The sequence below is a fragment of the Diabrotica undecimpunctata genome, chromosome 1 (genome assembly GCF_040954645.1).
Source record: "Diabrotica undecimpunctata isolate CICGRU chromosome 1, icDiaUnde3, whole genome shotgun sequence".
Classification (NCBI taxonomy): domain Eukaryota; kingdom Metazoa; phylum Arthropoda; class Insecta; order Coleoptera; family Chrysomelidae; genus Diabrotica; species Diabrotica undecimpunctata.
Window position 1 is genome coordinate 74,114,263 of NC_092803.1, and position 27,834 is coordinate 74,142,096.

The 27,834-nt window shown below is 33.6% G+C and overlaps 1 protein-coding gene across 1 annotated transcript in view; it reads left to right on the top strand.

Moving 5' to 3' along the window:
* The first annotated feature begins 440 nt into the window (after nt 1–440).
* The window catches only part of LOC140439259 (uncharacterized), a 242,768-nt gene continuing 215,374 nt past the window's right edge, over nt 441–27,834 (top strand). Inside the window, exon 1 of the mRNA XM_072529083.1 lies at nt 441–544. Coding sequence (XP_072385184.1) covers nt 533–544 — 12 coding nt within the window. The 5' untranslated portion in view covers nt 441–532. The remainder of the gene's footprint in view (nt 545–27,834) is intronic.

Consider the following 27,834-nt stretch of genomic DNA (forward strand, 5'->3'; position numbering starts at 1 on the left):
AAGTGTTATGCAACTGGGGTTTTATTTAACAATTGTTCATATTATGCTTGCTGTTTTATGTAGTTTTGATGCTTATGCGTGGATAGAGGCAGAAAGCATTGATATTTTTAAATACTATATTTCAAGACTTTTTCAGTACTATCAAATGACAATAGTGATGTTTTTATGGTTTTGGTTAGCCAAACAGTTAACAAGTTGTTACAAACACTTAAATAAGGAATTACTCATGTTAAGAAGTTCGAAAATCTGTACACCAGGTCTTCTTTTAGTATCTTCGAAATCAAACAACCTTCCACTACAAAATATTGAGATCAACCTTAAAAAAAATGGTATAATATATAACGATCTAAGTGATACTCTGGATCTAGTAGATGAATGCTTTGGACTATCGTTATTGTTTTACGTTCTGTATACTATAGCTTTCGTGGTTCAATACACAATGGTTTTAGTACTAAACTCTTTGTTTGATAATAATCATTTAGCCGATGAAGTATATAAGCAAAATTTAAGGATTAATAGTCTACTGTGGATAATGGACAATTTCGTAAGTATTAATTTCATTGTTATTTAGAGAAAATAGTAATTGTCACCTAGTAAATCCTGTACTTATTTAATAAAACAACAATATTTGTGTAAAATTCGAACTTAATAATTAATTTATTATCCTTCTTTTTATAACAGCAACTATTTGATTTGAAAGTCAGTCTCAGTAATATACAAAGACGTTTGTTTTAAAGCACATGGAAATATATTCCAATATATCGCACCCTCAGTGCAAGACTGCATTAACTCAAAATTTTATGAAAATGAAGTAATCATGGAATTCGATTGTAAACATGCATATCTATCCCCTGTTAAACTTTAGTAACTTGCATTACAACAACAATTTAACTATTTTGGGTTTTGGAACATAAGTTCCGTGCAAAACTGTTCTAATGTAACAGTTTTGCAACAGTTACAACAGTTTTCAACGGAACATTGCAATGGTTTCGATAACAAGCAATAAAAGGCACGAAAAAGTAAGATATTTGTTATTTTAATATCTATATCTGTGATGTTTAATTTTAATATACAGCGTGTCTACGTAATCCATTAACGGGCGAGACAATAAACAAAGATTTACGAGACCAATCTATTCATGTAAGTTTTATGTGCTTTGTGTGACATTATATTTTCCATTAAATGTGTGCGATGTCGTTTGACCATTTATTTATTAGATTGGATAAAAAACACATAAATTAAGACTAATTTTATTTACAGCCAAAAGGTATTTTTTCTTATGAAAGAAAAACAGTTATCTTAAAACTTGTGTATTAACAATACTGGCAAGTTAAAAATATCTATTCTCAGAAAACTTGTTGTATAAAAACTAAATCCCAAATTGTATTAAATCTTCATGTAACCTTCCGGGGCGATTGTCTTATCATATTATCCCACCGTAATTCCCAACTTTTACTAAGGTGAATTTCAATCCTTTTGTTAATCACTGTACTCAAGGTAGTCTGATTAACATATTTTTATTAAAGTCCTTTTGTTTTGAATTTATATAAAAATATTGAAAATTTTACAAATAATTTTTCTAGCTTGTTATGACATTGTCATTACAAAGCGAAGGAATTGTGGCTATCAGAAACATATGTGCTGAGATAGAAAGATTAAATTGCCACTAGCGATAAGCCGTTTTATTAGGTACCTATTTATTCTAGGTAGCTATCTGATTTCTTGGAATCTATTAAATGTAAAGTTTAATACCACACTAAACACCGATTGCTGTTGGGGATTATTTCTTTTTTACTAACCTCATAATTTATTTGAATTTATTAAACGTATATACCAAAGCCCGGGAATTATCAAATTGCCAAAAAGAAAGATTTGGTATACTTAAGCCATTCGGGTATCATACCAGAAGCCCACTATAGTTTTTATAAAAATATTTTGGCTCAAGATGATATACGAGAAGAGGACAACAACTAACAGAAAATGTGTCTACACTTTTTAAAATTTTCTCCGTGCAAAAGTGTTGTAACTTTGAAATTCCTAATTTTTTAGCATTAATATTATTTTATTTAAATTTCTATTTTTGGTTAATGTAATGTAGGCCGAAAAGCATGCAAAATCATAATTAAATGTTAATTTTTCTTAAAACTTCGTGTCTTATTTCACCGATATTAGCACGAAAATAAACAAAATCGTCTTTATCTCGAAACTTACTTATTCTGACTTACTGCAGTCTTGCACTGAGGGTGCGATATCACTTTAGGCTGCCGATTTTAATAATACTTTACTCGTAAGTACAATTAACTGAAGCTTAGATTCTGTACGATCATCCTTCTCAAAGGTTCTATACAGAAGATCATCTTTTAATACCAGGCAATTACATTGGCTTCAGTAGAACTTGACTTCTGTCTTACATGCACTCATGTCTTGCCAAGAAAGCCTCTCACCCAAACGCATCCAATCCAATACTGTTTTTATACATAAACGGTTTGGACATCTTTTAGCTGTTAATGCTGCCATTGATCATTAATAGCGGTGGTTTTTCTCATGGAGTAAATGATCATAATTTGTACTGCATTGCCGCCTTGAAAGTGCATCAGCATTTGAATGAACTTTACCAGTCCTGCGTTTGCGTCTGTTTAGCATCGTGTTATAAATTACTTTCCGTATCATTTTCCCCAGACGTTCATTATTTTGTTCAATGCGTTTATCAGTGGTTCGTACGCGATAGTTCCATGAAGCTTGACTAGCTGTTTCGTGTTTGTAAAACTTTAGGTCTTGCTAGTCGTAAATTTTCTACATTTCTGTAGTTCACTATTTTTTAACCCATTGAAAAATGTATCTACAGTCATTTCTTCCAAAATGTTGTCTGCTTTAAACATCTGCTACATCTGCTTTAAATTTTTGCCAATTTTCGCTTGCTTGTTGAATTTTGCTTTTTAGTTGTGCTTTGTAGATTTGTTGTCGATGGGCATCTCCATAGCGTTTTCCTAGTCAAGTGAACAGGATCTGGTAACATTCTTCTTGACCCTTAGAAATCGATCTAAGAATATCTGCAGCATCTTTTCGTAAAGCAGCAGTTAAGGAAACAGCCTTTTCTTGTTCAGTCCAATGATTGGTTGTCGCAATAGCTTCAAATTATCTAAGGTATATGGACCAAGAAGACTCTCCATTAAATTGTGCCAATTAAAATTTCATATGTCGTGTGGTTTAATTTATTGGTGATTCTTCTTTTACTACAGGATTTACTACTGCATTAACTGGTAGTAGTACTTTTGTATTGGTTATCATGCTCTTTAATTTTTTGATCCTTTCTTCTACGACGTTGACATTTTTCTGTTTCTTGTCGAATGTTTCAAAAACGTCTCTAAATTTCTCACTGTTCTGAGTACATACTTTATAATTTGAGAAGATTTTTTCAGAAGTATCTTTAACTTTTGTTAAAACTACTGATTGGACGTAGATAAATCTAATCCATTAGATTTTTTTCTTCAGGGTTATCCAAATCGCTTGTTTACATTACGGATTAAAAAGAAATAATAATAATGAGAACTAATACGTGAAGAAGTTTTGGAAAGAGTGACTTACAAATTTAATAAGCTTGCATATTGTGAGGAGGTTTGAAGTGATTCTTTAAATTGTTATTCTCATTGGTCTGAGTAAATAAATTTACCTATTATTTTAGTGTTAAGTGATTTATTTCTGGGTTTATCAAATTTTTTCCTTCAAACTTGCTGTAAATGAATTGCTAATTCATTGCTAATAAGAGTTATTTTAAAAACTGCAAAAATATGCAAGATGATTAATTTAAATTTTGTTATTTGAGTGTATATCCGGTGAAACTAGAGTAGCAACAATAGTATGTAGTCTGAGCCGTTACGTGTCATGGTAGTTGCACGTAAAGTTTCTGAATAGCGCGTTGTTTGCTTCAAAGATATTTAGTAGGTTTTATACTTTATCCCAACCCTGTATAGATATATACCATTGTCTGATACAATTGCACAACTAGAAGTATGATCTGGTAATAACTATTTCTATGGCCAATTTTGAAACATTTTAGCCGTCATATTACTGTGGTAAGTCAACGCCAAAGGTGATGCAAAATATTCATTTTTCCATGTCCGGGGGTACCATTTATAGGACAAAACCATCCTTTCTTTACTGTTACTTCGTGTCGAATCACTTTTTGTCTATATAAATGATTAAAATATTTTCTTCACGTAATTTTCGGTTATATTGAAATATATAACCTCCAATTCAGGTATTCGTGAATTTTTATTTATTGTCTTTATGTATTATTGATATCTTTAAATCGATTTTGCTTAAAAATATCTGTAACAATTCCTTGTACTAAATTTTGTAAAACATTTACTATTTTATCGCTTTAAGTAGGTTTAATGACAAGACTTAATATAGGTTTAACGACAAGATTTAATGTAGATTTAACAAGATGGTTAACAGTGATAAAAGAAAATTTCCATAAATTTTCTTATTTATTTCTTGGACGTATTAATGCATAGTTATTAGCTCCGTATTTATTTAAGTCATTTAAGATGTCTATTTGAATACTCACTTTCATGTGCTTAAATATGTTTCTTAATAAATACAACCTTCGACACGTACCTAAACTCGAATTCACCAGTAGATTTCAGCGTTGGCTCTTACGGACAATGTTAATCAAATGGAAGAAAACGCTGCAGCGTTGCTAGTTTGTCGTCGGCCTCAACGTGGCGCCGGCTTCGAACGTTCGAACTTAACACTCCCTTACACACGGAGCACTTGCAATTTTGCAACATTCACTGATTTGCCCTAATGACTGTTCCAGAAAATATTCGGACGTCGTCGTAATATAGTGCTCAACAATTGATAAGGATCATAATTATGATTTCAAATATTTTAAAAGTTTGTTGAGATCCTAGTCTGATGACTAGGAATAGAATAGTAATAGAATGAATGAAAGTAGACGACTTTAATATTCAACTTTTTGCTGACAGGGTATTAATATTACTTTAATTATATTAAATTTTTACAAACTTCGGCTATTTCCGGAGTAAAATATTACTTCGAACCTTATCAATTGTTGAGCACTGTTGTATTTGACGAATAGAAAATTTCTTACATCTCTTGTTGTCCTATTTACGGAAATGGATGTTTGGAGACCTTTTGAATAGAATTAAAATGAATAGAAAGAAAATGCCACGATTAGTAGATAAGTCAAAAATATATCGAGGATACATCATTTATATTTTAGTATTATTTATACAGGGTGTTTCATTAACAGTTATTCAGTTATATAGTAACTGGAGATACCTTAGCACAAAATACGAAGATTTAACCTAAAACACTAATCACATGCTATGATTTTGTGACTGATATTTTTAAGTTAAAGTTGATTTCATATAATTGAATGAACTATCTTTCAATAAAATCCTTGCAACTCATAAATATTGGCAATATCATTTTGATGTCTTCTACTTTAAAATGTTTAATATGTCTGATTTGCCGATATGAATGAGTCAGATTAAATTTAATTATTAGAAGAATTTTTTTACTAACAACAAAATTTTTGTAATTGATTAATATTTTGTATTTCGATAATGACCTCCGAAGTGAAAGTCGTAGAATTCGTAGAATAGCTTACTGACTAATGGGCGTTTGTAGAAATGGTTTAACCGTGTAGAAATTTCGGTATTGTTGTAATTAAATTCCCATTTAGAATTTCCTGATAATAGTATCTACTAATTGTTATACGAGTGGGTATATCTATAGCAGTTTTGCAGTTTGTAGAAACGGTTTAACTGTTTTGTGTGTGCATTCGAGAAGGTACGTTAACTTGTCAAAAAATAAGTGCAATTTATTTTTAAACTTTTTTTATGTACTGTGTCAAAAACATGGAGCATTAAGAGGTGAAACGTTTCAAACAAGGACAAATCTTACATTTAGATGCGCGACAAATTATTTTGAATATGTTGATATATACAACAAAAACAAATTCCGATCTGACTCCAACACAAATTGTTTCTAGAACAAGTACAGCGCTGAGTGTTAGCGATAGGACAGTCTGGAAAATTCGTCAGGAAGGGTTGGATCATAATGGAGACTTACCCAAAATTCTGAAAAACCCACGTAAACGGACCAAGAAGGAAACCAATCGGGAGTGTACCTACGATAAGAATATCAGGAGCCAATTGAGAAGACTTGTTCATATGGATTTTTTTTAAAGAACAACCCTCTCACAATCAAAGCTATCCCGGATGCCGTTAATTTACACGAACATTTGCCTAAATTTTCCAAAAGTCCACTATATCGACTATTGCGAGAAATGGGGTTTGTTTATGAAAAAAGAGGAAACAAAGCAGTAATGATGGAACGTCGTGACATATTAAATTGGAGGCATAAATTTCTTAGAAAAATACAGAATTATCGAAATCAAGGATACAATATTTTCTATTTTGATAAAAGTTGGGTAAATATCGGACATACAGTAAATAAGGTATAGATGGATTCAACCATAACCAGGTATAAGGATGCATTTTTAAAAGGCTTGACTACTGGTCTAAATGATCCAAAGCAAAGAGGTCCGAAATTTATCTTGTTACATGTTGGAGCTGATAGAGGTTTTCTACCCAATTCAGAATGTGTATTTTTAGTAAAAAAAGATTCAGGCGACTACCATGACGAGTCTTTCGAAGACTGGTTTGAAAATAAACTAATTGCAAACTTCCCAAAAGGAGAAAAAAATGTGGTAGTAATGGATAATGCTCCATATCATTCATGCAAATAAAATTTCCCAAGAAGCTCCTGGAACAAACAACAAATTCAAGAATGGTTACGAGAGAAGGATATATTTTATGAAAAAGATTATTTTTAAAGTCAGAACTATTGGATGTAGCAAACAGTTATGCAGATATATACGACAACTTTGGTCGAGAAATACGACGTAGAAGTATTACGATTGCCTCCCTATCACTGTGAGCTTAATCCAATAGAGATGGTTTCAAGCCAAGTTAAACATTACGTTGCAGTCCGAAACACTGACTTTAAAAAAGATCGTGTGCAACAACTCATCCATGAAGCGTTTGCCAATGTCTCTGCTAAACAGTGGCAAAATTATATACAGCATGTCATCAGAATTGAAAAAGAAATGTGGATAGCTGACAACCTACAAGAAGATATCCTACCGGTGATTATCACAGTCAACACTGGCAGTTCCAGTGAGGACGATTTTTCCGAAATGGAGTAGAGACCAGACACTGTTATGATAAGTCATATCTTTATTCATTAGGTAGCGTTTAGGCTACATAAATTTTTATTCTTTTATTAGCGTAATTTTATTCTTTGTTGGTGTATACACACTTTTCTTTGTAATAATTGTTGAGACTGTTAATAGTAATAATTGATCCAAGTTGGTATATATCCTGTCGATATATAAATTAACAATTTAAATTTGTAGCCACTACGGAGCTACGATTTTTTTTTTGTAGCAGTTTTCCTAGTAGACTCCGTTCTGTTGTTACACTCACTTTGTATAATTTAGTAAACAAGATTTCAAAGAAAATAGTTTTATTAAATTTTGTGTAATTTGCAAAATCTTGAAGTTGTAAATAATGTTACATTTACTTCTAATAGGCTTGCATGATTTAATGTTATCGTACAGGAGGGCCAACGCGGTTCTGTATCACACCTGCAGACTATGAACGTGCCTAGCGGCCTTAGCGGCAACATCGCTTCTCATAAGCACTGTACTGAAATCCTCTCGTGAATTTGTCTATAGACCTTCGAAATTATAAACTTTAAAAGACCTATAGTTATAACAAAATTTAAGGGTCAGAGATAAGTAGTCATAAGAACAATAAATCTTGACTTGAACTATATTTCTAGATATTGTTTTCTTGGGCGATCTCATTTCTTTTTATTGTTCCATAGGCAGGTGTTAACTATATGAAAATTATATACAATATGTTTCGATGTTCAAACCCGTTACTAACATCATTGTTGTCATTAAATATAACATACGCTTTTAATACGTATAGCATCATTTGCTCACTAGTTGACATTTTCAGTTTGTTTATTCGTACTGCAGGTTATAAAACAATGACTGCTAAAATCCAGTATATTCAGTTACTCCAATTCAATAAGAAGTTACCTCCTATCAGCACCGAATATTCTGGAACCTTGCAACACCAATTGCGACGTACTAGAACAGCCAATTATCAAGTGTAATTATTAAAAATAAAGCATCGCAAAATCACCTTTTTTGAGTCTAAATAATATATTTTAAATTGTAACTAAAATCTTTGCTAGTGTAAATAAAAGTTTATTTTTAGTGTAAAGGAAAGTTTATTTTGAGTGTTATGCTTTTTAAAACGTGTTTTCCAAAAGAAAATTCATAACTGGTGCTGTCAGTAGGACGTGGAAGAGTCTTTGAAGATCCTCGTCACTTTTTAGAGTTTGTCCACTATTTCAAGAACTAGTCCAGAGAGTTCGCCCGAGGGAATTAGAAGTTAAAAGTCTTCAAGATCGAAGGAATGCACATCAGCATCATCTTTATCTTGTAAGCAAATTTTGTTACTTAGAATTAAGAAGATTTATATTTATTGAAAAAGTTTTTTATGTCAGACTCCTGTGAGTCTTTAAGATAGATTTAGAAGCCAATTTAAACAAAAATTTAAATAACTGCGAAGAGATAGATTTAACAAAAATATTAAATAATTTAACAGTATCGCCTATAAATCTAGATAATTTTGAATAAATAGCACTTCCACAATTTGACGTAAAAAATTTATCACAAAATCAAAGAATTAAAATAATTTTTAGAATTTAATTTTAACAGATGAAATTTTATATGTTTAAATTTCACAAAAAATTAATGGTCTTTTTAACCTCGACTATCTAAAACAGTTTAAAGCCCAATTAAACTTTCTTAAATCACCTCTAGTTCTAAAAAAAATCTAAAACATTTATTAAATATTATGAAACAAATAAACTATCATTATTCTCAAACAAATTTTGCAAGGCGTCGTAGTACGAAAATCTCTTACCAACGCCAACGACCACCACTCCTGGACCGAATTTGCCAAGTTCACGTAAGAACCTATTCATCTTTCCCTTACGGAAATATACATCCAATATTTTCATATATATAAAATGAAAACAATTTCCGGGCCAGAATACAGGCAAGACATCGACGACTTGATTAAAATCAAACATCTTAACCAAGAAGAAGAGGAACAAGTCCGCCGCCTGTTACCAACGAAGTTAAATACATTAAAACTAAAGATAAAGAGTCCTTTACTAATGTGTTGATATTCCATAACATTTTTAGATCGCTGAACTTTTAAAAATAAAAATTGCTAATTCGTAGCAATTATTTGCTTAATACTCTATCATAATCTTCCTGTAAGAGGTTTAGCTTGAATTTTTTTAATCTTTCCAACACCAATATTCTCATAAATCAAGTGTCGAGTTTTCTTCGTTCCTCGACAAAGGATTAGGCGGCGCCCTTTGTTTCCGCCCTTCCTTTCAGTACGAAATTCTGTCTTTTTCATTGGTACATTTTAATTCCCTCTTTTTTTCTAAATATACCTCTATCCCAAATCCTTACTTTGTGAGCTTTGGGACCCACGTCCCAAAGCTCACCGTTGTGTTCTTCAAAATACCTGAGCGCTGGTGTGCAAGGTAAACATACTTGCACCTGGATTTTCTATTCTCTTTTAATCATCCACTTTTCACCCAGACAAGTATCGTTACATCCCTAACACAAAGCTTAAACACGTTTAGTCCATATCTTTGCTATTTATTAGGTAAAAGCATGGGACCATAAAATGGAACTTTTCTTTTATCTTACTTATACTGGATACGTTTTTAAATTTAGTCTATAATTAATTCAAATTTTGAACTTAAGTACGTCCACTCTATCTTTTCCCATGCATTAAATTATTCACGAATTACTTTTTATACTAGGTCTCTTTTTTACTCACAGAAACTAGTATTGCAAGATTAAGCCGCTTGTCCATAGAAATCACGATAAGCTAAACAAGGATAAACAACATGATATGTCTTTGATACCTTGTTTACTGTAATTTTTCTTCTTCTTCTTCAAGTGCCCTGTCCGTTGCGAACGTTGGCTATTAACAATCAATTTGGCAATTCTGATCTTATTTGCGGCGCTTCTGAATAGTTCGACCGATGTGAGCCCGAACCACTTCCTCAGATTTTGGAGCCACGAGTGTCTTCTCCTGCCTGGCCCTCGCTTACTGTTTATTTTTCCCTGGACAATCAATTGCAGTAGACGGTACTTATCGTGTCTCAATATGTGGCCTAGATATTTAAGTTTCTTTGTTTAATTGTATTCACGATTTCTTTCTCCTTTCCGATTCTTTGGATTACCTCTGTGTTGGTGACATGTTCGGTCCAGGATATACGAAGAATGCGTCGGTACACCCACATTTCGAATGCTTCTAGTTTTCTCGTGAGCGTCTCCGTCAGCGTCCAGGCCTCCACACCATACAGTAAGATCGGATGTAATTTTTAACGTTTATAATTTTCATTAACAGTGACTCATTAGACAGATTAGCTTATTTGTCGTGTTTATTGATTTATTTAAATTTTTTTTTGTTTTTCAAATTATTTAACTTGACGGTTCTCTAAGTATTATTGCGGTAGGTCTTTTGACCATACCCTCTTCAATCTTCTTTCGGCAAGTGGTTAGGTAAAAAAGTTATTTATCAGTTCGTTGTTGTGATCAGTGGTGCGATTTTTATATTTTATTGAGTGATTCTTTATTATGTCCTTAAATAATGGGATGTCCAGATCATTGTAAAGTGTTTGGTTAGATACATACCATGGAGCTTTACTTATCATACGGAGTAGTTTGGATTGGAATGTTTGAAGTATCTTCGTATTTGAAGGCTTACTATAGCCCCATAGTTCTATTCCATATGCCCAAACTGGTACAAGTATAGCTTTGTACAGAAATAGTTTATTTTCAAGAGATAACTGAGACCTTTTGTTAAATAGCCATTTCATATTTTTTAGTTTAAGATATAGGTGTTTCCGTTTAGTTTTAATGTGCGTTGTCCATGTAAGTTTTTCGTCCAGGTGCAATCCCAAGTATTTGACAACTAATTTTATAGGAATGGGACTATTATTAATATAAATTTGTGAACATGTGGATTTTCTTGTTGTAAAAGTAATTTGTAATGATTTGCTAGCATTAACACTGATCTTCCATTGCTTAAGCCAATTTTGTAATTGATCTAAATGATTTTGTACCTTTTGTGATGCTACATTGGGGTCGATATCCACTGCCAAGATTCCCGTGTCATCGGCAAATGTAGCTAAGAAGGTATCATTGCTGATTGGAACGTCTGCTGTAAATATCAGATACAGAAATGGGCCCAAAACGGTACCCTGAGGTATGCCAGATTGTATGATGTGGTAATCTGAGTAGCTGTCTTCATTTTTGACTTGGAAGTAAAGGTCAGTAAGATATGATTTTAGTATAAAGTATAGTTGGTCTGTTAGGTGTAATTTCAATTTGTAGAGGAGACCTTTATGCCATACTCTATCAAATGCCTGTTGTATATCTAGAAACACTCCAGCGCAAAATTTTTTCTCTTTGAGAGTTGTTTTAATTATATTTACTATTCTGTGGCATTGTTGGAAGTGTTCACATCTAAATCCGAATTGGTGTTGTGGTATAATTTCGTTTATGGGAACAACTTGCTCGATTTTATGTAATAGCAGCCTTTCTAATACTTTTGACATTATTGAGAGCAGGCTTATAGGGCGATATGAATTTGCTTGCGTTGCGGGCTTACCAGGTTTCGAAATCATAGTAACTTGAGCAAATTTTCATTGTATTGGAAAGTATCGAAGACTTAGTATGCTGTTGTATATTATTGTTAATAGCACCATTGCTTTTCTCGGTAGCTTCTGAAGTAATTCCCCTGTTATCAAATCATAGCCAGGAACTTTCTCAGGATTAAGCATTTTTATTTGTTGTAGAACCTCTGTCGGAGTAAATGTTGTCAGAGGAAGAGATAGTTGGCATGAAGTTTCGAGCTCTTCTTTTTTCTGCTACCAGTTCTCTTATATGAAGGGGGATATTATGGTTTTCTTGCATACTTGCATACTCTTGCAAAACTGTTGTTAAATAGTGTACTGCTTTCTCTACATCTTCGTTCAAGAGTTTGTATGAAATCATGATACTCTTCGCTTGAAATTGGATGTATAGGTGGGGCTGTAGACTGATGATACACCGAGGGAGGTGTTTGTTTCGATTTTAGTGATTACTGCTTGAATTTTTTCCGTAATATAAGGTTGGACTGCATAGTGTTTCATTTTTGATTTAATAATAACGGCAGAATGCTGGATGGTTTGCATAATACAAAGTATAGTAAGGTATCTTAATAACTGTTCTTTGTGTGGCATGGCTTTCAGATATTAATAAAATGTCTATATTATACATTTTTAAAAACAGTTATATCTCTAATATATGGTTTGAAATGCCATGATCATTCCACGACGCAATTCGTAGTGACTTAAAAGGTATTTTGTTATTTTGTTAATGACTGTAGATAACATGGTTAAAATCATGCTATTTTGGTTTAAGAGTTGAGAGAACATATTTTTGAATTCGTTTAGGAAATTTGATAGTTTATCTGCTAATTAATTGTTGTTATTTTTGTTATCTGCATTTATGTTTCCAATGGAAGCATCTCTATAACTGATTCCGTTGAAATTATAAGCATGATGTTGGGTAGGTATATTTACATTGGAATTGTTGACAGGATTTTGAGCGGTGATTTGGTTTGATTTGTCATGGTATCTGACATTTAGTAGTTTACGATAAACAGAACATCCTCTGTAATTGGAAGGATGATCTCCATTGCAGATAGTGCAAGTTGGTGGCGTGTTTTTTGGTTTCTTGCTGTCCTTTGTGTTGTGTGATCCAGCGCATTTTACGCAATTATATGGTTTTGCACAGTACATTTTAGTGTGTCCATATTCTTGACATCGTGTACATTGTGGTATATTTCTTTTAATTCTCGGTGGTTTAACCCTCATTTTACAATGTTGTATATATTGTAGTTCTAATATTTCTTTGTTGTTCGTTTGAGGCCCGAGGTCGACAAAAAATAATGGTAATGGTTCACGGCTCAATCTGTGTCTTTCATCTATCGGAAAAGAGTGATGTAGATCTCGAATAACTGCTCTGTATGCTCTGTCTTCCTTAGGTTGGTATGTATGGTGGACGATATTTTCCTCTCGTACGAGATGTATTAATTTTCTGTAGGATTCAGGTGTCTTTGGTACAATTTTTATTGTGTTGTTTGTTAAGGCTTTAGTGAAGTTAGTTTCTACTTCTACTGCTTGAGCTAAATTATTTATCATTTTACTATAGTCATTCACGTCATATATAAAAATTGGAGGGTGTTTTGAGATTGGAAGATTTTTATTCGTATTATTTACGGAGTATTCCTGTGGAAGTGGCTGAAACCTATTTGAGAGTGTTATTGGAGCTTCTTCTTCTCTTAAATCTGGACGTTTAAGCCTTTTTCTTTTTGATCTTATTGTTTGCCATGAGTGTTTATTATTTTGAGAGGCTTCATGTTCTTCATCTGACATCGAATCATATTAATTCTGTGTTTCTGGATTGTTTTTTAAGTTTAAGTTAGCTTGAGAGTTTGCTGTAGAATGAGAAAAGTTGGTTTTCTGGGCAACTACTGACATGATATTGTTAATAATTATCAAAAGGTATCTTTTGGTTGACTGTTGGTTGATTTGAGCACACGGGTGGATCTTGAGTATTTATTTGACTTACTTGGTAATAAGGATGTATTAGATTTGTAGGCTCGTTCTGCATTACAGTTGGAAACTGCACTGTAGGGTACTGAAAATCATTTGATCCTGGTCCGTTCTCTGTTGGAAACATTTTCTCTTCACTTCTCACTTTAATTGCACATTAACTGGATAAATAAAAATTTATCAATTAACCAATACTCAATTTAAATATACCAAATTTCAAGAAGATTAATAATTAGTTGCACAATTACAATTATCTTCAGAAACCCGCCAAAAATTAATATTTTTCGGGGAGAATCCCATAACTCACATTAAGTTTGACAGTTTAATATTTTATAATGTACAAATTGTCATTATACTATATGAGTCTGGCTATAGTTCCGTCGAACAAAAACTTATTTGTATATTTACGAGATTACTTATTATTATAATTTTTAAGATATGCATGGAAAAACTTTAAATTCCCAAGTGCAGCAACTTGTGTTGAATTTATATGAATATTTTGAGTTATAAAGAAGTAATGGAGGGCCTTTGGAGCCTCTTACATCTGTTCAAGAGGTAAAATATCAAATTTATGTTTGTTAATCAGTTACTATTAAATAATTATTTTTTAAGAGAGTTGCCGCTGCTTTAAAAATATTACGGCGGGCAATATACTCGATAAAAAAGGAAAGAAAACAATCCCGTCCTTTCAAAACCAGGCAAACATAGACGTTGTCTTAAAAGTAGGACGATTGATATGCCGGAAGCATCAAAAATGGCAGTATGGAATACATTGTATGATATGTACCAACAGAGTAAGTATTGATTTCTTCAGTCAAAATCTTGAAAATGTATTTACAAGAGAAGTTGTTTTTTTAGATTAAACTTGGATTTACTTCAAAGAAAATACAACCTTTAATTCTTAGTAAGACCAAGTGGCACAAATAGTGCCAAAAGTGTCCGAAAACCAGGAGGTTATGCTGGTAAACGTTTTATAATTGTTCACTCTGGTTCACGCAAAGGATTTGTTTCGGGAGAAAATTTATTGTTTTGTTCAAAATCTAACGTAGCTGATTATCATGGAGAAATTAAGAACAAACTTTTTACTAAGTGAATAAGAACACAATTAATACCTAATTTAGAAGAGCGATTATTTGTTTTAATGGATAATGTTTCTTACCACAGTGTCCTTTTAAATAAACAAACTTCAACTACTCCAAAGAAAGATGAAATTATTAGTTGGTTGATAACAAATAATATTAAATATGGCATAATTTTCTAAAGCTAAATTGCTACAAATAGCCAAAAATAACAGAAAAGAAAATATATGTAATTGACGAGTTGCTCCGAGAATATGGCCATGAGGTGTTGAGACTGCCTCTTTATCACTGTGAATTTAACGCAATAGAAATAATTTGGGCAAATTGCAAGTCGTATTACAATAAGTATAGATGGGCATGGGCATTCTGATACTGCTGTTTTAAATATGTGGAATAAGGCACTGAAAAAGTGTAATGCAGTGGAGAAATGTGTCAGACATACTAATAAAATTATCAAAAAATGGTATATCCGAGACAACAGTATGGTGAATGTTGACATTCAATCAATTATAATAAATTCTGGTGATATCTCAGATTCAGACAGTGACGAGAAGTAAAATACATGAGTTTCTATTTCGGTTGGCATTCGGTTGGCAGTTTATTGTTATATAGTTACCCAATCTTTTATTTTAACCTTGTTTAAAGACAGTTTGATACTTTCTCTAAGAATACGCTACGGCATGGAGCGTTATATATTATAATTATTAGGAATGGTTCAGACAATTTTTTTAATAGTTGATTTTCAAACCACGATAAAAAATTTGCTTGATTCATTTCTTTATGGTAGTCCATTATAGCCTATTTAGAGGAAAATAGGCGCACCCTTAATGATCCCATTTTAATTTTAATTACCAGTATGAAGAATAATATATCTACAAAAAAAATAATTTCAACATCTTCATGTTTTCAATATGATTACGGTTATATATTATGGTGAATATAAATATATTACGGTTTTTTATGAGTTTTAATAGATTTTACACATACTTTATTCTCATTTTGCCATAAGCGACATACAGATCTATAGATCAAGTTTCATCTATAAAAACAAACTTGTACAGTTCTTCATGTTTATATTTTTTAAATAATCTCAAAAATTCTGCTCTCTTCCAAGCAATATGAGGTTGTTATATCCGTCCTCGCCTTGGATCATCTATTAGCCATTTAAAACCAATGTCTTTTAGTACAATATGAATATTGGGTGACATTTATGATAACCCCTAAGCAGATCTTTTTCCTTCAATTGTATCCATAAATGGGTTAAAGTCACATGAGTGACAATAGGAAGAGTTGCAATTCTGACTTTTGGGTCCCCAGACAAAGACGAGTATTAGTAAGTTTGTAGTGTTGATAACTCAATTTGTGAAAAATTTGTGTCTTTACTTAGTACGCACGTAAAAAGTTATACTTCTATTATATGATTTCAACGAAATAAATATATTTTAAACAGTATATTTGTATTTAGGGCCTGCGTAGCGCAAGCGGTAGGATGCTTGCCTCGCAAGCCGGTGGTCCGGGGTTCGAATCCTACCGCCGGCAAGAACATCTAGACATTTTAAAAATGTCTATAGGCCCCAGGTCGACTCAGCCTGAATAAAAATGAGTACCTTGGGTAAAACTAGGGGTAATAATAGACGGTTGAAGCGTAGCACTGGCCATGTTACCTTCCTTGTATACCGTAGGCCCTAGATATAGCAGACTACCCTGCTATACTCCCAAAGCTGCGACAGCGGTATAAAACGGGAGACTATTATTATATATTTGTATTTTTTTTAATATTGAACTAATTTTAATACTTACTATTTTCTAAAAAAGTTCTTAAAATAATACCAAGAATTAAAAAAAAAGTAAGGCGAGGTGTTCCACAGCTACGTGGTTCCGTAGCGGCACCCATCCAAATCATAACCGCGTTCGACACTGCTGCTATGTGACAATAGAATGAAATTGATACAAAATTAATTATTTTGGCAGATTGTACAAATATTATTATTATTACTTTTTAATCTTCTTTTCATCATATTTTTATTAATCCTATTCCCTTCTTCTTCTTCTTCTTCGGCTTTTCCCATTATGAGTTCGCCGTTTTCGTCCTCCACAGCACTCTATTCTCCCAGTCACCTTCTCTGAGGTCTCTATCTATCATAACATTTCCGACGTATGTTTTCCATCTTGTAGCAGGTCTTTCCCTCCGTCTTCTTTCCGGCGGGTCCCAGTTTAATATTTTTTTCGGCCACCTATGCTCTGGCATTCTTTGTACATGCCCATACCTCTGCAGGGCTCTGTTTTCCAACTTTTTTGTAATTGAGCATTTTACTTCCATTCTGTTCCATATTTCTTCTGTTCTTATTCTATCCGCTCTTCTGATTTGTAGACATCTTCTCATAAAGTCCAGTTCAACTGTTCTTATTTTATTTCGTATTGTTGTTGTCATTGGCCATACTTCCGCTCCATATAGGGTAATATTCATCACTATGCTTTGAAAGATCCTCTTTTTGTTTTTTTTTTGGTTACAGTGTTGTTCCATATCACTCCATGAAGTGCTCTTGTGGCTTGTTTTCCCCGTGCTATTTTCATTTCTATATCTTTCATACAAGTACTATCTCGGCTAATCATTGACCCTAAATACTTAAAAGCCTTACAACTCTTAATAGTCTCTTCTTCTAAACTTAAGTTCAAATCTGCAACCTCGGGTCCAATACATAAGTATTCGGACTTGCACATATTTATCTTGAGTCCCCAAAGTTCATATTCTTCCTTTAATTTCCTTATCATATATTTCATATCCTCCCTGTCTTGTGCAAAAATGACTTGATCATCTGCGAAAAGTAGTGAATGTAATATATTCTCTTGTACTGGTATGCCCATTGTTCTGCATTTTCTATACCATCTTTTCAAATCCTGATCTATATATATGTTAAAAAGTGTAGGCGAGAGACCACATCCCTGTTTGAGGCATTTTGTTGCGGTGATTGTTTTTGTTATTTCATTACCTAACTTTATTTGCACTTGTGTTTCTTTATACAGTATTTGTGTTATATTCACCCATTTCTCTCTAAAGCGCATTCTTCTCATTGCTTTCCATAGTTGTTTCCTGGGTACGCTATCGTATGCTTTCTTTAAGTCGATAAACATCATATGTGTTTCAATGTTTTTTTCTTTGTTCTTTTCAATCACCTGTCTCATAATAAATATATTATCTAAACATGATCTGGCTTTTCGGAATCCGGCTTGTTCTTCGCTATAATGGTCCATGTGTTGTTCTAGTTTTTCTTTTATAACTCATGAAAAGATTCTTGCTATCAAAAAGGCATTACACTGATCCCTCTGTAGTTATTTGGTGACCTTTTGTCACCTTTTTTGAAAATGGAGGACATGTATGATAAATTCCACTCATCGGGAATCTTCTCTCCTGCTTCGATTTTATTGAACAACATTCGGATAATCCTATTCCCGACGAATACTAATCCAAATACAGAAAAATTATAATTAATAATATATTTACTAAATTGAACTTTATAAAATACATCCACCGGAATAATAGCCATTTCGTAATTATTTTATCGACAGTAGTGGGTATAAATGATAATTATCTACACACCGACGTAAAGGCCCGTTTTCACACTACGTCTTATTGTACGTTTTGTGGGTCATATAAAACGTACGACAAAATGTACGTTTTGTCCAGTGTATACACACTACGTTTTTCCTTCCGTTTTCTACCTCATTTCTAATTCAGAGTCTTGAGTTGTGTGAAGTTTGTTTAGTGTTTTTTTTATTATGGAGGAAACACGGCTGCTTTCTTTTATTTTTTTAACTATAAAGATACTACGACTGAGGAAAAAGGGGATGAAGAGGGAAAAGAAAAGATGGTCAAGAGAGTGGGCTTCTAAAAAGAAACCAGTATTCCCACGTCTCGTTACTAAAAGAGGCGAACCAGATGACTGGCGCAATTATTTGCGAATGGACACCTCAGCCTATTGTCAATTGCTAGAGTTGGTAACACCATACATATTAAAATAAGACACCTCATGAGAAAAGCCATTACACCCCATGAAAGACTCACAGCAACTCTCAGATATCTTACAACAGGACGCAGCGTCAAGGACTTGGAGTTCACAATCATAATATCCAAACCAGCGTCAAGCCAAATAATTCCTGAAACCTGTAATGCAATCTACTTGGTTTTAAAACATAACTACTTAAAAACTTTTATACAAATCAATAAATTCCCCGAGAAAATCGTGGGTGCATTGCCGCAAATCTGACATTATTAGGCTTTTTTGGGGAAAATGAAACGAACTGCAGTGGAACTAGTCGTCAAATAAGTCAAGATCAGACGACTTGTCTGAATATGTATTTTCACGTAACGTTTTATCCTATCAGTTCTCGCAAAACTATGCTTCTCCCATCATTTCTACGATCTGACCTTGGATTTCATTTCGATTCGACAAGACGTACGTTTTGCTGTTTACATGCCACGTTTTATTGTATAGGATTTGTCCTATCCAACAAAACGTACAATAAGACGTAGCGTGAAAACGGGCCTTTAGTTTCATTTAATATTTTGTTTTAAATTGTTTGAAAATGAATCATGACGCACAGGAAAAGATAGAGTGGACGTATTGTATTCTAACAGTGTTGACGATATGAAACATGCTAAGCCTTTCTCAAATTCATTATTGATCATACTCGTTGTACAAAAAGGGTGTACATATGTGAAATTATAAATATAATTTCAGTAAATAAGGACTGTATTACATAGGGCTGGTTCAAATAAATTAGGATATGTGGTAAAAGGTTATACAGATTATAGCAAATTATGTTTATACAAAGTCTTACCAATTCTTCTGCTGCACATACACACACTCGCGGTATTTAGAGGCTTTCAGTCGCGGTTGTTCTTCATACGAGGAAACTGTCCGGTTACGGGTTTCTGAACACGTGTTTCGCGGTACTAACACTGAGATCACGAGATATAGCACATTTGCGTCTGTACACGATTTAAAATAGTACTTGCGGTATTATTCGCGTAACTATAAGCGAGAGAGATAATTAGAGTGGAGAAAAATCTTGGTAAGTCTGTACCAAGCGATAGAGAGATTATACGTCTGCCTAGTAGGACTCAGCAGACGAAAGAGAGGACGACTGTTTCTAGCAACAGTCAGCAGTCAAGAAAAAGTGTCCGTTATCATCGAGAGACAACAGGCAAGAGAGTGAGACTTTCTTTGCTATCTTACAACTGTCTGTATTTCTAATGGAGTGGGGTTAAAATGTGAGTAGGAAGGGTGGGAGAACGGGAAATAATTGTAAAATTGTGGTAGAATGGTAGCTAGTAATACAGCGAAAAAATGACATGATTTTTCGCATGTGAAAAAATTGAACATACTGGGGGCGGGCGAGAAGAGTTACGCCACTGGGATAGGGTATCAAATAGTTACTTCGAGAACGAGGGTAAACCAGTATACATTAGGGGTACTGTTAGAACTGTAATGAACTAAGATAACTAAAAACTATTTAAAATCTAGAGAAACTAAAGTCTAGAGAAAATATATACATATTTGGCAGAAAGTGCCTCTATTGGTTAAAGGGTAACCTAGCTACTTTATTTATTGACCTAAGGTATTTGCCATTAGGTGTGGATACCCTAACAGTTCGAACAAGAGAGTCTTTGCCTGGGAGCACTTCGATAATCTTTGCCAGAGGCCAGAGGAGTGGGGAAGTCTCTTTATCTTTGATTACTACCACATCAACTATCTTTAAAAGATCAGTAGCGATGTTCCACTTAATCCTACTTTGTCGTAGTAGCATATCCGATACAAGCAGTGGGATCGTCAGGCATCTGGGAAATGGAATTTTAGATATTGATTGGAATGTATCCAATAATGATTTCCAGTCCGAGATCAATAGGTCATCCAGTATATCACTGTCCCAGTCTAAGGGCAATGACCAGATACGTTGTAAGAAAGATTTAGAGTGTACTCTAAAAGATAAGAGTTTTTCTAAGGAGTTATACATTCGAGAAACATAGCTACATAATTTTCTTTTTGTTAAGGGAGGCGCCTCTTCACAAATAGGCAACTTAAAAGAAAAATCGTGTTGATAAGGTGACCTGTTAATACCTAGGACCTTAGAGAAGCTATTAACTAAGTCAAGATTGACTTTTGAAGTGAAGATCATATTATGCTCATTTGAAAAGGCACGAGAATTTTTATATATTTTATAGAGTTGGAAACCGTGAATGTTCAAAAGCGAGCGTAGTTGAGAATAAAGTATGTGTAACCTTTCCAAGTTATTGGCGCTGGTCACGAGATTGTCGATATTTGCATAATTTTTTATAGTATGAGAGGCTACTGAGTGTGTGGTTTGGTTAGAAAAAGTTTGAACCTGAGGGACAGTAAACAACGGAGTAGGGCACGTTACATTAACGTTCACCATATCAGGAGGCGGCAATGCAGCCTGGGCCTCCAGTTACAGAATATTGTTGGACACTACAGGAGTTGTTGTTACTTGGCCCTCTACGAATGGTAGGGCCACGGTAACAGAAGAAAAGGCAGGTTCTACTGAATCTAATGAATTAGATTGTGAGGTGGTATGTGTAAGAACAGTTTGTATTGAGAGAAATTTGATGACATCCGTGTCAATACGAGGCTGTGAGAGGAGTATTTGGTTTTCGTGTGTTAGTGGAGGAACAATGGATTTATTCCGAGAAGGGATAATTTTCAAAAAATTTACATGTACATCACCTTCACAAGGTGTTGCAATTAATAATAAATCAATAGATTTTTGTGTAGGAATTTTATTGAAATGTAAGAAAGTGGGAGTGAATATATTCTGAGCTTGAATAGAGAGTTTATTAAGCTGTCGTATATTTAGAGCATTTAAAGTTTCGGGTTGAGAGATAATTTGTATTTGTATACGAGTTTGGGGAGGTATATTTGCCAATTCCGCTTGCACACCGCTAGAAGGCGGTACTTGAGTTAAGTTTTCAATAACCAATGGAGACAAATTGACAGTTTTTAGAATAGGAGCAGAGACTAAAACATTTTGTGTATGTAAAACTTGACTTGAAACCAAAGTATTGGATTCTTGTAATATTTGTGTTGGAGAAATATTAAGAAGCACGGGAGATGCAGATATTACAGTTTCAGTAATCATATTTTGTTCTGGAGTAGTTTGAAAAGTGACTGTTTGTGCTGGTAACACATTTTTTAAAAGAGGCTGGCCTATTACATCTTGAGTACTAATGTTATTAGAAGTGTTTTTATAAGTCGGCTGTTGAAGCTCTTGCGTCTGAGCTTGCCCAATTGCAGAACTAAACGAAGTACTTATGGTTATTTCTTTCATCTCTTTGAACTGATTGGGGAGAGTCAGAGTAAAATGTATTTTTAACTTCTTTTTGGCCATTTATATTCAAATCAGTACTTTTAACAATGTGTTTACTGGAAGTATTCGCCTTAAATTTTGTATCAAATTTAAAAGCCTGTTAGCTTCCAGTTTTTCTTCTAAGAAACATAAAGCATCCATATATTTTTCATAAGTAATATCTACTTCCTTACTTTCGAGAATAGTTTCGTCGTCAGCCAGGTTTTCCAAAGCATTCAAATACGATTTATAAGCTGCCCTAAGCTGAGTAATATATTCCCTAATTCTACAATTAGAGAGGCCTTGTTCATTTGAACTAAAAACGTTCGCAATTCTGGCGATATTTCTTTGTGAAACGTGCATTGCATAAAAATATTCTGCAATTTCTGCCATTTTGAATTGGAGTATATTATAGTTATATAGAGTGTAATAAAAGTGTACAAGTCAGAGATGAATGAGAAAGAAAATAAAACCTAGCGACTCTTGGAAAGAGTACAAAGAGCAGAGAGAAAAATATGTATATATAAGAGTGTAATCAGATTATCAACTTCTTGTTTTTTTGTGTGTGAAAATTATAATTGGTATCATGAATTTAATTTAAATTGACACTAATAGAGATCATTTTCATTGATTTAATAAAGCAATTAATACGCAAATACTTTCTAAGAGCAGAGATTATTGTAAAAATTTAGTTTGTTATTTGCTAGGGATTAATGACAATAACAGCGGAGAATTCTTGTAAAAATTTATTATTCAGAACAATAGGACAAAATCCCAAATTATTTACCTAGATATGTACCTCTGGCAAAACGTGTCAGAGAACAATAAAATTAGTTGGGATTATAATGAGTATTTTTTGTTGACAAAGGCTGGGATTTTTACTACGTCACAGGTATCTATCAATGGGTAATTTTACCTGACTTTCTAACGTCCTTTAACAATAGAATCATAAAATTGAAATTTACACAGATAAGAATTATTAAACAACGATCTATCAATATATTGATTTATCAATACATACGTATATACATATATATCAAAGAACATATACACATATATAGAAATACATAATTTCGAAGGACCAAATCTAATGAGATTTACAGCAGAGATAAGATTTATCTGAACCGAATTAGATCAAAATATGTTCAATCGAGCATGAGATAAAACAGAGAGAATGAGGATTTACATATGACTCAAAAGTGTACCAAACTATGTAGAATCAAGATGTGTGAGAGAGATAGAGAGTGAGAGAGAGATTATGATTTATATCCGACTCGAATAGACCACAATATAGTACAAAAAGAGTGTACATATGTGAAATTATAAATATAATTTCAGTAAATAAGGACTGTATTACATAGGGCTGGTTCAAATAAATTAGGATATGTGGTAAAAGGTTATACAGATTATAGCAAATTATGTTTATACAAAGTCTTACCAATTCTTCTGCTGCACATACACACACTCGCGGTATTTAGAGGCTTTCAGTCGCGGTTGTTCTTCATACGGGGAAACTGTCCGGTTACGGGTTTCTGAACACGTGTTTCGCGGTACTAACACTGAGATCACGAGATATAGCACATTTGCGTCTGCACACGATTTAAAATAGTACTTGCGGTATTATTCGCGTAACTATAAGCGAGAGAGATAATTAGAGTGGAGAAAAATCTTGGTAAGTCTGTACCAAGCGATAGAGAGATTATACGTCTGCCTAGTAGGACTCAGCAGACGAAAGAGAGGACGACTGTTTCTAGCAACAGTCAGCAGTCAAGAGAGAGTGTCCGTTATCCTCGAGAGACAACAGGCAAGAGAGTGAGACTTTCTTTGCTATCTTACAACTGTCTGTATTTCTAATGGAGTGGGGTTAAAATGTGAGTAGGAAGGGTGGGAGAACGGGAAATAATTGTAAAATTGTGGTAGAATGGTAGCTAGTAATACAGCGAAAAAATGACATGATTTTTCGCATGTGAAAAAATTGAACACTCGTAACTATTCGAATGCCATTTTCATACAATGAATTGGTATAGTATCATAGTACAATGAATACACATTGTACCATGGTATAGAATTAGTCTTAATATGTTCGTAATTAAATTAGCCACATCGACAACGTGATCTGCAAAATCTGCAGAATGTCGATATGGTTCGTGTCCGCCCATTTGATAATTCCTTATTTAATAACATATCTTCTGTTTCAGCCGAAAATCAAATGTTTTTAGATGAAAATCGATTAGTCTTGCTAAAATAATTTTATTGTAGCGACAACAATAAACGGAGGTATGGAGGGGATCAGAATTGTAAGACTTTAGATTCTGATAAGATATTTATTGTTTTGACTGTCCTAAAAATCTAAGATATTTAAGCGTAAGATACGCGTATTATGTTTTCCAAAAATCAAATCGCTTGTAATATGGGATTATCACTTTAAAAAACAAATGAAAAATAAAATAGTGTTAAAATAAATTATTGAAACAAACCATTCAATAGAAATTAATAAAAAAAATAATAGCTCTATCTGTCAATAATAAAGTCTAATGTTACAGAGTAATTTAATTTTATTATTTGTAGCTATTACCATTTATAAATCAATTACCTAATTGCGTAAGCAATTGGTGCACAACAATTTTATACACAAAATAACACGCAATAAAACAGTTTTATTGACTTGTCAAGAGTGTATTAGCTACATTTACACAGCAATGGCTATATATTATCAAAAATGTTTGTATAAGCTTATGTTATACTGCAGTATTTGTGGAATCACCAATAGTTTTCCTGATTCTGTACTTTTCAAAATCTACGCCACGCTTATGCTATGTCTTTCATTGGCTTTTTTCGGCATTGCTGCCGTTGCTAAAGAATCAGCTGAGTTCCGAGCGCATTTTAACGTCTTTATAAGACTCTCAGATCATATTTGCAGTTTTTTCCTGGTAGTAGCCACTGTAACAACTACTGTTGTAATGGTGTTCATGCACCCAAGGAAATTAACCGAAATTTTCATTGCTATAGAAGATTTAAAAAATAGTTTAGGAATTGACACTACGATCGGTGTTATGAAACTAGGTCTTTATTTGGTAGTTATTCATCTTATGGTAACTATTTTATGCACTTTTGATGCTTATGTGTGGATATTGGCCGAAAGCTTTGATATTTTTAAATACTACCTTGTAAGAATTGTTCAGTACCACCAAATGACAATAGTCATGTTTTTGTTGTTTTGGTTGGTAAAACAATTGGCATATTGCTACAAAAATATAAACAAAGAATTACTTATGGTAAATAGTTCGAAAATCACTGTGACACGTTTTCTTTTAGTATCTTCAAAAAGTACTAAGGTGTCAGCACAATATACTGTGTTGAACATTAAGAAATTTGGAAAGATCTATAACGATTTATGCGATATTGTGGATGTCATAAACGATTGTTTTGGATTATCGTTATTATTTTACGTTTTGTATGTCATAGCCTTCGTGGTTCTTTACACATTGGTTTTAATACAAACCTCTTTATATGATAATAGTTCTGATGATGTATACGAGAAAAATATAGGAATTAATAGCATACTGTGGATTATGGACACTTTCGTAAGTACTTTTTTATACATATTAATTTTTTTGGAATAAAGTTTATTTAAAATCTACATCTTTATAGAGTGGATAAATTTCTGTAAGAAATGTATCCAAGTATTGTTACGCCACTGGTAGCAATTAACTTATAATTCTTAACTTCTACCTAGGTAAATTCTCATGAAAGTCGAAAATATATTTAAAAGATATGTTTACCCGTAGATTAACTTTCTCAGACCAATTCCAAAAATTTCTCTGTTAGACAAGAATTCAAAAGGTCGGTTTTTACCTACCTCTGTATAGAAATATCGAAGTTTTCCCCCGCCGCTCTAAAATTTCTTGCAATAGTCAGGTATTAAAAATCGGAATTTTAAGTCAGTATAATGTTGTACCCCAGCTTAGCTGGTCGCTCGCATATTAGTTAGTTTTTAGTTTCGAATTCGATATAATTTGACGTATTTTTGGTTTAAGAGTTTTTAGACTATCGCGTAATCAGTATCAAATTGTATCCCAGCTGAGCTGGTCACTTCTTGTTTTTAGAGTTTTATCTCGCGCATTGTAGTTATCGCTACATAGCTTAGAGTTAAAAGCTGAACGCTTATTAGTTATCAAGTTTATTCATATATAAGAAAACGTCCTTAGTTGAAGTGATAGTAGCAATAATAGTGATAGTAAGTAGATGATCTGCGCATAATAACCAGTCTCTATTGGAGCCAAAGTGCTGAGATAAAGATGGGCAATTTACACAGTGGAAAGATAGATATTAAACGGGTGTATGACAGGGATACGTCCTCTCGCCGCTCCTGTTCAATATATACTCTGAACAAATCTTCAGAGAAGCACTGGGAGAAGTTTCGGAGGGCATCAAAGTAAACGGAGAGGTAATCAATAATATTAGATATGCTGACGACACAGTTATTATCGCAAATGACTGCAAAGAGCTTCAAAGACTCATGCAAAGCTTACACACAGCAAGTCAAGAATATGGTTTAGAACTCAATACAACCAAAACTAAATGCATGCTCATCAGCAGAACACAACAACCTCCGATGCAATTGACATTAAACAACCGAAAAATAGAACAAGTGGAGACATACACATACCTTGGAAGTCAACACAAAATGGGACCAATCAACAGATATAAGATCACGAATTGAAAAAGCGCGAAACGCGTTCAACAATATGAAAAAGTGGTTCACAAGCAAAATCTCAATGGAATTAAAATTAAGACTGGTCAAGTGTTATGTCTTCCCGGTCTTGTTCTATGGAGCAGAGGCATGGACCACAACAGAAGCCACCCTGAAGAAACTAGAATCCTTTGAGCTGTGGATATACCGCCGTATTCTTCGGATATCCTGGACAGACCACATCACTAACGTGGAAGTAATGCAGAGAATAGGCAAAAGCAAAGAAATAATCTTCGCCGTAAAGAAACGGAAGCTTGAGTACTTCGGACATGTCATGAGGCATACTAAGTACTGGCTGCTACAGTTAATAGTCCAAGGAAAAATCGACAGTAGGAGGGGACCGGGAAGAAGACGACACTCATGGATGCATAACCTGCGACAATGGTTCGGACTAACATCGACCGAACTGTTCAGAGGTGCCGTAAACAAAGTCAAAATAGCCTTGTTAATAGCCAACGTCCGAAACGGATAGGACAAAGGAAGAAGAAGTAGATGATCCGAAGGACCATCAGTGGGTGGTCCTTCGGATTGGAAGTAATTACAAGATTTAGTACGCTCTAAATGGTAGCAATATCGCCATCGACGCCATCCTAATTTGTTGAACAAATGTCCGTTTAATTCTACCATAGAGTACCAAGTAAATATATCATAGGTTTTAAGTCGTGAAGGAAAGCTATCCCTTGATGTTTCACCTTATTCTCCGTTGGCTTAATCGTAAAGTAGGTTTTGCAACACCAGGCTCTGTCTAGTCGTCTTGTGACTATTTTGTATACTTTCTAACTAGTTTATTTTCATGACGACTGATTTTATAGCTTTATAGCTCTCTGAATT